General features: G+C 34.2%; 1 protein-coding gene across 1 annotated transcript; it reads left to right on the top strand.

The window, feature by feature from the left end:
- Positions 1-7,454: 7,454 nt before the first annotated feature.
- On the top strand, positions 7,455-12,032 carry LOC110032948 (shaggy-related protein kinase NtK-1-like; the record flags this gene model as incomplete). The annotated part of the gene is made up of 11 exons (XM_020736742.1): positions 7,455-7,785; positions 8,722-8,918; positions 9,007-9,099; positions 9,312-9,371; positions 9,811-10,083; positions 11,002-11,076; positions 11,248-11,304; positions 11,388-11,528; positions 11,621-11,671; positions 11,767-11,862; positions 11,967-12,032. Coding segments are annotated over exons 2-11 (1,026 nt in total), but the record flags the coding sequence as incomplete, so codon positions are not given.
- Positions 12,033-12,034: the final 2 nt, after the last annotated feature.

The following is a 12,034-nucleotide window of genomic DNA, read 5'->3' as shown; positions in this document are numbered from 1 at the left end:
CCCTCAACTTGGTGTATTGTTTTAGATTCTGATACGAGAATCTTAGCCCCCAGATGGAGGGAATCAAGGAAACTCTAGAGTGAGAGCTAGTATCTTCCCTGCCTAGCCGGTCTTCATGACTATTCAAACTTTAAATTAGCCAATATTCTTTATAGCATCTCTAGTAAGGGTAAGGAATATTATTGCTCTTATTTGACACAACACAATTTGCATACTTCCACAACAGAATTCATATATTTATTAGTGATTCATGATAAAAAGAAAGGTATTTTTATATTAAATATTTTTCTTCTACAAAAACTTTAGTTATCTTTTTAAGTTGTTACTGTTTCGTTAAAATATCAAAAATACCAAAAATATTTAAATTTTAAATTCCTACATAAATCATTTTTAGTTTAAGTAATTATCTTTTTAAAAATAGAAAAACTTTCTAAGAAGTGCATATTGCATAATCTTCCCTGTGGGTTCGATATTCAGGTCTTAATCAAAATGTCCTATATTACTTGATAACGATATGTATACTTACATAGTATCCCAATATAAATATATATAAATTAAAAAGTTAAATTCTTATTTTTCTTCATAATAGGGTTTTTGGTTTTTTGCAAAATAAGGAAATATAAGTGAAAAATACCATCAGAACTATTGTTATACTGTGCATAAGCATTAGGTACAGGATCAGTATGTTAAATATGTTGTGCCAAATAGGAGCAATAATATTTTTTACCCTTACTATAGATGCTATAAAAATATTGGATAATCTATAATTTACTACAGTTTGAATAGACTTAAAGACTGGCTAGGCAGGAAAGATATTATCTCTCACTCTAGATTTCCCTCTTCTCCCTCCACCTGGGGCTAACATCTCGTATCAAAATGTAAAACTATAATTCAAATTGAGGGCTTTAGACTATCACTCTAAAGTCCTCTAATTCTACACCCTTGAAAAGTTTATTTCCCTACTTATTTGCACTCAACCTCATGAACTACATTCTCATTCATGAAATCAGTATGTGATTCTAACCATTTGTTGACTGAGATAATACCAACTCGAATCTTACGTGTTCTTACAACAGGTATTAAAATCTTAATTGACCAAATCAAGAAATAAATGAAGTGCAAGCTTTCAAATCAGCACAACTTCTTCCAACATTGAAGTCTAATACTTCGCACAACTTCCTTTAAATACTTATTCACTTATCATTTTAAAGAAAAAAATAAAGGAAACTACTCAGAATCCATGGAGAAAACACAACCTCACATGAGTTTAAAAGTATAAATCATGCACACAAACATGAAATCTAAATAAAAACCAAGTTTAGTCATAAAGATAAACACTTATCTCAAATCCTCTCCACCAAATGTCTTGAATTTCCTTTGAATTCTCTTCCTTCACTTACAATACAAAACTAACACTCAAAATAAAAAAAAAGTGGTCGGCGACGGCGGCGGCAATGGGCGGCCGTGGCTATTACTTGGATGAATGATGGCTATGGATGTTTAATGGTTGGCCTCCTCCTTTGATGATCCAAGTATTCTTTAATAAAAAGCCAAAAGGTGTCTTAATTTCTCTTCAAAATGTGTCTTTCAATGAATCTTCTAGAAGTTCCTTCCTTCTTTTCAAAAGTCAATTGAATGAATTTTCGTGTCCATGGATTATTTCCTACATTTTTACCAAGGGTTGCTTCAAACACCTCTTAAAAAATTCGTTAAAATTCAATGAATCATCAAATAACTACTTCTGACATTTAAGCGCGGGGTACCTGGTGCTTAGGCGCGGCTCTCTGACGCATATGCGCCAATGCTGGGCGCTTAGGCGCCCCAGTTTATTTTTGTACCTTCGTCATTTTTGCTCCAAATTTTGACTTCATTTTTGTACCTTCATCATTTTTGCTCCAAATTTTGACCGTTTTACTTCTCTTAATATTTTCCATCCATTTGATTGTACCTGAAAGAAAAACACATAAATACCTTTCATTAAAGTGCAATATCTCAAAAAAATATGTATAAAAATGTGTATAAAAATACTATATATTTTAGGTGTATCACCAATTAAATATGGTCTAAATTTGTCAAACGCATATACTATATCTAGCAATTAGTGTAATTAATTTAAGCTTCATTAAGGGTCTTACTAGCATAGTATGAAACATTTTTTCATGCCTTTATCTTAAAATTGCTCCTATAACATAGTTACTTGCATCACAAATTAATTCGAACGAGCTTCCCCAATTTGATAAAATGATATGGGAGCAGTGACTAACTTCTCCTTTAAAGTATTGAAGGCAGCTATGCAATCCTCTTCAAAATTAAATAAAACATCCTTTTCCAACAGATGGTATAAAGTTTGGTTATTTTTTAGAAATCTTTAATTTATAACCGATAAATCTAGCATGTCCCAAGAAACTTCTAACTCCTCTCACTGAAGTAGGTGGGGGAGGTTTTTTAATAGCCTGAATTTTGGTTGGATTTACCTTCATACCTCTCTTAGAAATTTTATGTCCTAACATAATTCCTAATGATACCATGAATTGACACTTTTTCCAATTAAGAACAAGATTTGTTTCTTGGCAATGTCTCTGTGATACTGAGAAATCATTCATGAATACTTCTATTCTCTTCTCAATTAGATCACAGAAAATTGACATCATGCACCATTGAAACGTTGCAGGTGCACTACATTACCCAAAGTGCATTCTTCTAAACATAAAATACACATGATAACTCATGAATGTAATATTATTCTGATCCTCAGGAGCTATAAGAAACTGATTTTACCCTGAATATCCATCCAAAAAACAGAAATATGGGTGACCATCTAACATATCCAACATCTGATCTAAGATGGGTAAAGGAAAATGATCCTTCTCGGTGGTTAGGTTTAATTTTTTGTAATCAATACATATACACCACCCAGTGACATGTCTATTATGGATCAATTCATTTTGTTCATTCATTAACACAGTCACTTCCCCCTTCTTTAGAATACAATGAATAGAGTTAACTCATATACTATATGATATAATAGATAATACCTGCATGAAGCCACTTCAAATTCTCCTTCTTGACAACTTCTTTTATTACAGGGTTTAATCTCCGTGAAAATTGACTCAGGTGGTGGTGGTCTTTTTATGTTATTCTTAAGGGGGTGAGACATGTCTAACTGAATATGTGGAAAGGTCTTCAATAGATCTTTTAGGTTCCACGTTCTCTTTCCACATCAAAATCTTTTCGGACCACTTCCTCCAACTCTCTTCCACTCTTCAACTTAACTGCCTTCACATGCTCACTATTCTTTTCTTTAGGGTTGATTGTTAAGTGAACTCACAATCTATCCCAATTTGTTCTCTATACTTCTAATAGCTACACATTGGCTTTGTAGTTGATTACCCATTTGTAAAAAAACTTCCTCCAAAGACAACTTCTTCTTCTTAAATGGTTGGTTTATATTAAAACTAGGAAGAAAAAACAATCTCAGATTAGAACTACCCTGATTGTTCCAATTCCCAAAAGGGTTAGGTTAATTACTTCACCATTATTATTGGTTTTCCAACTATAGTTAGGGAGATTCTTCCTATTAAGATTGTAATAATTAGAAAGAATTTGTTTATCTTGGTTGTTGATCACATTTAAGGTCTCAAATGATGAAGTGTTAGCATCAACCAATTGTCCAAATGAAATTTCCTCAATTACTTGTGGTCCTTGAGGTTGGTTCATCCGAAACTACTTTAGCTTCCTTGATCTCGTAGCTACCTGAGAAGTTTAAATCGAAAGCATGTTTGTGTCTTGCACACTTGCTACCTTTTTCGGGGTTCACTCTTTCTGAAAGCCATTGAAAGTTGTTGACAGCCATCTCCTCAATTAGAGAATAGGCCTCATCAAATAACTTCGACATAAGCGACCCACCAACAACAACATCTATAATAGACCTAAGAGATCCTACTAACCCATTGTAAAAAGTTTAAATTATCAACTAATCATGCAGTGCATGATGAGGGCACTTCCTAAGAAGTTCCTTTAATTATTCCCAAGCTTCAAAAATTGACTCACTTTCATGCTGAAAAAATGAAGTGATATCATTCATCAATTCAGCCATTTTTGAAGGTGAGAAATATTTAGCTAGAAATTTCTGACCTAAGTCACTCCACCTTCTAATTGATCTAGGTGCTATTGAGTTTAACCATATTTTGGCTTTGTCCCTCAAGGAGAAAGGGAAAAGCCTTAACCTAACAGTGTCGTTGGAAACATCGTTATAGCGAAACATGGCACAAAGATCTAAGCAATTCGCTAAATGTAAGTTTTGATCCTCAGACAGAGTTCGCCAAAACTAGTTTTTCTGCACAATTTGGATGATAACAGGTTTCCATTCAAATGTTAGCTTCTACGATAGGGTTTGAATATATAAGTGAACTTTATCTGGGTTAACATAGTCTCTTAAGAGTCTATTTGCATTTAGATGTTCATGGGTTGGTTCTTAAATTGTTGGGTTGTTATGTAGATTGTTCATCATCTCTCCTACGAGTTGTTCAAGTATCTTTTATTTTTGGTGCAAGTCTCGTAGGTCTTACACTACGCATACAAGAACTAGAGATAATTGAAAGTTCACTCAGTTAAACAAAAACAATTTTGGTTTTTCTTTAGTTTATAAAAAACATTAAAAATAATTAAACACAAGCAATTAACAATATAGTTTTTCTAAGTCGAACACCTCAAATTTCAACTAAAATTTTCCTAAGTTAATTCAATGTCGCTCCCCTGCAATAGCGCCAAAAACTTAATACTGTTTCAAGGTATTGCTACACACTAGGGGCTCATGCAAGTGCACATGTTGTATCATTAACATTAGATTTTAGTGTCTGGAATGTTGATCCCACAAAGAACAAGATAATTTCAAAATAGGAAAAGTTCTAGTATATTGATTTTGTTCATAGCCTGGAATTTAGTTTCTTTGAAGTAATCCAAAACCATCTAAAGAAACTGTAAAGTGTAAATCCTACAGAAATCATACTTAATGTGGTTTGAATTGATGAATATTAGGTTCTAAAAATACCCTCCCTTGTAATGATGTAAGTGGAGTATAGGAATTGTAAAGTGCAAATTATAAAATTGATTAGTGATAAATAGAAGCAACACACTTTTTTACCCTCTCCCGAGTGTATAAAAAAGATTGGTTAAAATAACTTTAATTCCTTAAATCCCATAATTAAACCATCAAAGCATATTTCCCTAACATTTGCATTTCCCTAAAAGACATATCAGCCTATATCCCATAGTTCAATGTGACTAACCTTGTTGATTCTACTGCAGCTCCCCCGATTCATTATGGTTCGCAACATATTTTAACATTTCACTTAGCCATAATGAAAAGTAAATGAAGATATGAAGGTTAATCATCATATTAAATATTTAAAAGTAATTTAAAAGTATTTTCCAGTCCTATACATCCTACAAAATCATCACAAGGTACGATACATAAATCTACTCAAGAAGCATGAGAAAAGCACTACAGAAATTCGCACTACACAAATTCATTGAAATAAGAGAAATCCACTATCCAAATGTTTACAAATGGAATACAATAATAAAAACAAATAAGAGTTGTCTTCCTATCCTTTACAATGACCTGAAGATGCTTAACCAAGACTCCTCCTAAACCTGGATTGCTGCTCCTAATGGCTCACCCTCTCCTTTGCACTAGAATAAGAAGAAAGAGTCTACAACAAACTAATCCTCAAAATTTATCAATCACTCCACAATCAACAATCCTAGCAATCCCCCTTTGTCAATCCTTCTTATTCATGTTACACACATATTTATAAAACCTATTAATAAGAATAAGAAACCAATCTACGTCTTCCTAGCAACTCCCATTATTGGCTTCCTAAACTGTCAAAATAGTTCTAGGCAGTTGTTGGCGCCTAGTGCCCAGGGGCTGGTGGCTAAGCGCTAGTCTGTCTATTTTCTAAAGAAGGCATGGGCGCTCAGGTGCCAGTATCGCGGCGCCTAGGCGCCTAGTGGTTCACCAACCTCTCAAGCTGTCCAGGTGCGGGACTGGCGCTTAGGCGCCCAGGGGTCCGTCGCCCAAGCGCTAATCCTCAATTAAGCTCCTTTGCTCCAAGTCCCCTCCACGTTTCCTCACTTCCACTACCCGATGTATCTGTAAGAAAAACATAGAAAAAGTTATTCTTTAAAGTGCAATCTCATCCATAAAAATGTGTAATCGTAAAGAAATATTAGCACAATTATCTATACATCAGTGACTTCAGTTGCTTAAGATGTAATCAATTAGAGGGGTTTGCACATATATGAAATTAGTAACCTAGATTAGGCTAAAACTCTATCTAATCTTCGGATTAGGTAAGAGAAATATCTGTTAGTATATCATAAACCAAAAAAATATTCTAAATTTCTATGTTTGAATAATTAAACATAATATCAAGTGATATTTTCATCTTTTGAGATAATATATTACTTTTAATATCATATTCGATTATTTAGATACTTAAATATTAGAGATCCATTTGTTCCTTATTTTAAAAAATGGCAATTCAAAAATAAAACCAACAAGGGCAATTTAAGTAATTATAAGAAGAATAATTGAATAAGAGAAGAGAGATTCAAAATTTAAACTAGAAAAAACTCATAGAGATGAGTCGCAACTTACAAGCCACAAGCGAGAGATAATAAGAAACGAGTACTCTTCTACATAGAAAGAAGCAAGGAAACTTGCGTGGTGATGGCAAAAGAAACCCCTAACCCTAGTAGAGGGATTTCGCTCTAGATTTCTACTATTTCTAATCTCCCAAAATTGAAACAAAAACCGAAACAAATAATTGAGGGCTGCAGAATGCTGGACAGGAGGGATTAGGGCTTTTTTATTTAAATACTTATTATTTAATAGGATTTAGAGATTTAATCCAAGCCATCAAAATATGATTAGATAACTAAAATAAAATCACTTAAATGATAGGATTTAATTATTTAGTTTGAGTTTCTTATTTAATAAATTTATAATTATTTTTAATATTTTTTTATATCTTTATATATAATTAATTAAAAATATTTATTTATTTCATATTAAAATGAGCCGAGTACGATCAAACAAATATATGTTAGTGTTTTGCTCGTTTAAAATTGAGATCTAAGTTTTAGAATTCTTTTGTATATTCCTTTTAAGTAAATAAAAATGAAATTTTGTTCAAAATTTTTTTATTATATAGCCTATAAAGTCAATTTTTTAAAGTCAAAAAAATTTTATAATACATTTGTTATATGTTGGTTTTTAAAAGTTATCCGTGACTTTGAAAGTTCAAATTCTTCCATTATTTTAATTTAGGTGGTGTTAAATAATTTATTTTATAAAATTTAATAAACGTAAGAGTAATTTTTTAATTTATATAAATTCTCCATATTTTTAAATCTCTCTTTTTTTTTTTTTAAGGCTGTGGGGAAGAGCACTGGGAAAGTTGCTTGTGGCCTCAGACGGCGGCATGAGCAGGAAGAGTCGTTTGAACGGTCAAAAGAGGGAGCGAGCAATGATAGTAGTCCGGACGCGAAGCCTGCACAGGTATCCTTTTTCTGCTTCTTTGACCGTCACCGAATCCGAGGGAGCGTGAGAGGGGAAGGGACCGCGTGGTGCAGGTTTGGATCCAACGCTCATCGGGTTCTTTTGGAGAAATCCTGAGGCAGAGCGGAGTAGTAGTCCTAATCTGGACTGGGATTGGGATCTGCATCTCGTGAAGTGTGGAATTTTTGCTGTTCAAGGTGTTGCGGTAGCCTGAAATTGTAAGGTTCTGCTTTTTGTGCTTTGGTTAATCGGTGTTTTTGATAGTCTTTTGTATTCATGGGATCCATGCGAGGTCTTCTTGTCAGATCGCGCTTCTCTTTGTCTCTCCCCTACCCCGCCACTGGTTTATATTAGAGGTTTTTATTAACACAAACATGAGGGGCGCTTTTTAATCTCTGCCATGGATCTTTTGTTTTTGGAGCTTAAGAGTAGCTGCGATTTTTTTTTTCGTGTCCATTTTTTGAAAAAAAAATTATTCGTATTATTGTATGGATGCCACTTCTTCGTTATTTCTGCTTGATCTTCAAGGCAAGTGTTCCTCTTATTATTTTTTGAGTTTTTGATGGCTTTGCAGAGCTATTTATCTCCTATTTTACATAAGAAAACTTTGAGATTTGTTTGTTTTAAAAAAAAAGTAATAGTTGCGGTTGGCGAGAGTTTTTTCCTTTGCATGTGATGGGGTTTTATATTTTTATTGTCAGTGTGTGACAAACTGGAAAACTCTTGCTTTATCATGTTTATATTGATTTGGCAGGAACTTTAGATTTGGTGATGTCGGTTGATGAATGCTGTTATCGACGTTGTTGAGTTCAATGATTGCTTGTATTTGCCTTTGATTAGGTCTATTCTCTACTGAGAACGGATCGTATTGGCTTATTTTTTTCTGCTATTAATTATTGTGTAGGGACGAATTCATCTTTGCTTGGTTTTGTTAAAATTCAGTATGAGAACACATACTGAGTTTCTCCAACTTCTGAATCAATATGTCTCGGGCCGTAAACTCCAAAGTAGTACTTTGCTTGAATCTATATGCTTGCACTGCATGTTTAGTAAAATTTGTAATTTCAACAATGGAATAAGCCTTCTGGCACTTCCTCATTTGCTTTTTAATCAATACTTAAAACATAAATTTATTAGCTATTTTTATCGTGTAGGTAAATTTATAGGCTTCTAATTGGAAAAGTAACCGTTCAAGCGATTGAAGTTTGTTCTTCATAAGTATAGAGTTTCGGTAAGGATGGCTTCGGTTAGTATGGCGCCATCCTCAGGATTGAAAAATGCCAGTGGTGATGCTTTTGGCATGGATAGATTGCCTGATGAGATAAATGACTTGAAGATAAGGGATGACAAGGTACCAAAAATCTGAATGTGGCGATCAACTTATTTTTTATTGTCATTTTTGTGTGAGCGGGATATTAATCTAATGATGCATAATGCAGGAAGTTGAGGCAACTATTGTTGATGGAAATGGCACTGAAACTGGACATATAATTGTAACTACCATAGGTGGGAGGAATGGCCAGCCAAAGCAGGTACTGCCTTTGGCCTTTGTTGGTGAAAACCACTCAATTAATTTTTTCTTAGATTAAATTTTCTGTTTGCTGACACTGATTAGTTGGGATAAGGATAATGATAATGATGTAGGCACTCCAGTACAAATTTTCTAACTTTCTGTATCTGTACAGAAGCTCACTTTTGTATGCCTTCTTGTTTGAAAGCTGATTCATTTTGTTCTTTCTTGAAGACTATAAGCTATATGGCTGAACGTGTTGTGGGAAATGGATCCTTCGGAATAGTTTTTCAGGTTAGTTTACTGTGTTACCTGTGTTGCAGGGGAATGTATTTGGTGTTGTTGGAGTTCCCTGTAAAAGAATAGAGATAGTAAGGGGAGAAGCAAAAAAATATTACGTACGGAGTCCGGCGTCCGGACGACGGACGTGATATAACGGGGCAGAGCTGGAGTTTGAACCTCTGCTATATCACGTCCATTGTCCGGACGCAGCTCGCGTCATATTTCTTCGGGGAGAAGAGAGTGAAATGTCCCTCCCAAGTGTTCTTTTCTCTCTCTCTCTCTCTTTCTCTCTCTCTCTCTCTCTTGTACGGCGCACTTTGAGCACCAGAAAATTTCCTGCGTTGTTGAACATATCTTTATCATATACATTATTTGTCTTTTATAATCCACACCTATGCTCATACTCTTTTTTCCAAGTTGCTGTGCTAAATTTGTTTTTATATCTGCACAGGCGAAATGCTTGGAAACTGGTGAAACGGTTGCAATAAAGAAGGTTCTTCAGGACAAAAGGTATAAGAATCGTGAGCTGCAAACCATGCGTCTTCTTGATCATCCAAATGTTGTCTGTTTGAAGCACTGCTTCTTTTCAACGACTGAGAAGGATGAACTATATCTTAACCTGGTGCTTGAGTATGTACCAGAAACTGTTCATAGAGTGATCAAACACTATAACAAGGTGAACCAGAGAATGCCCCTAATATATGTTAAGCTCTACATGTACCAGGTAAGAACATTCTGCTATTATTCTTAATTCCTTTGTATTGCTAATACTTCTATGTTGGGAACTTTGGAACTTTATTTTGGAGTGTCATACTTAAATTTTTAGGAAATGATAGAAAAAAACTTGTCTCATGAACTTTGTATTTTCTGTCAATGGGAGTGTAACCTTTGCTGTAATTAGATTCTTATTGAATTTTTGTCTGCTGGATCTTAATTGTGCTTGCTAACTGTGAAATAACACTCATATGAACAAAAGTGAATGAAAATAAATTTCTACTGAATTTGGATCTTTATTTTGGTTTCCAAATAAAATGTGAAAAGCGATGCAGTGTTTCTTTTCATAATTGTTTAGCTTATGAATCACTTATCTTCTATTGTAAACTTTTGTTTAGACACCTGATATTGCAGATAGGCTGCAAAATTGTTGTGATCCAAAAGAAATGCTTGCTAAATAGCATGATATGCTGGAATATAGATCTGGGTTTGCATTGGTGCTATCTTTTGTCTGCAATTGTGTCTGGTGACTGCAGGCAAGTTGAAGCACTTGTTTTGCCCTAAAGTCTTACCCTAGGCTTCTTTTAGATTGGCTAATGGGACCAAGCTGCTACTTAGTGTTGAGCGCAAATGTGGATGGAGTTGCATACTGTTATTTATTTTCTAGTAGACTGACCATTTTGATTAATGACATCCCTTTTCTATGTTGACTTTGTCAATTTTAAATTGCTGTGGGTTGTATGTTTATTTTCTAACTTCGTTGGCTAGCATTTCTGTAAAATATCATTTAGTTAGCAGCTTTTTTTTTGTATGAATATTTCCCTGTTTGAGAAGGGCTTTCTGGGGACATGTAATTCTTTCAGTTCAGGGTTTTCACAGTTCCTAGCAGCAATTATAGTTACAAATTCGGTGTGATATTTTTTTTCAGATCTGTAGAGCATTAGCTTATATCCATGGCAGTATAGGTGTTTGCCATCGAGACATCAAACCGCAAAATCTTTTGGTGCGTTCACTCTTGATCACTATATGTTACTTGTGCATTATTGGAAGCATATTTTTGAAGTTCCTTATAATTCTTGAAAAATGATTTTTATGGAAAATGCATGTGAATATGTTAATATTATTTATATAGTGCACCATACATTTCAAATAAAAACACTGTTTTTTATGACAGGTCAATCCTCATACACACCAACTAAAATTATGTGATTTTGGAAGTGCTAAAGTGTTGGTATGTCTGAATGTCCTTGAGGAGATTGTTTCTTTTATGTAGTGAACAACCGTTTTAGATGTTTGTTGATTTGATTCAAACAGATGAAAGGAGAACCAAATATATCATACATATGTTCTAGATATTACCGAGCTCCTGAGCTGATATTTGGTGCAACTGAGTATACCTCAGCTATTGATATTTGGTCTGCTGGCTGTGTTCTGGCTGAGCTTCTACTAGGGCAGGTGGACGTTATCATCCAACTTGAATAACTAGATTTTTGTCATTGTCATTCTCTTCTATAATCTTGCTGATCAGCGTCTTTCTATATTTGCAGCCTCTTTTCCCTGGAGAGAGTGGAGTAGACCAACTAGTTGAAATAATTAAGGTAACCGATACTTTGCTAATATTTCATATATTAAACTGATTTCGGGCAACCTGCTTAAGCACTATTTGATGTTCCATATTACATGTTGCTTTCAGATCCTGGGCACCCCAACTAGAGAAGAAATCAAATGCATGAACCCAAATTATACTGAATTCAAGTTTCCTCAGATCAAAGCTCATCCTTGGCACAAGGTATATGCACGAGCTTTTGATTCCTCTTTTATTCTTAAACATTGGTCTTTTATCAAAACTGTTTTGAATTGTTTCTTGTTTTTTCGACCTTTCTAATAACATAGATTTTCTACAAAAGAATGCCGCCTGAAGCTGTGGATCTTGTTTCTAGGCTTCTCCAATATTCTCCAAA

This window comes from Phalaenopsis equestris, unplaced genomic scaffold, assembly GCF_001263595.1.
Source record: "Phalaenopsis equestris unplaced genomic scaffold, ASM126359v1 Scaffold001069, whole genome shotgun sequence".
Lineage (NCBI taxonomy): Eukaryota > Viridiplantae > Streptophyta > Magnoliopsida > Asparagales > Orchidaceae > Phalaenopsis > Phalaenopsis equestris.
This window is presented reverse-complemented; position numbering and strand designations above follow the sequence as displayed.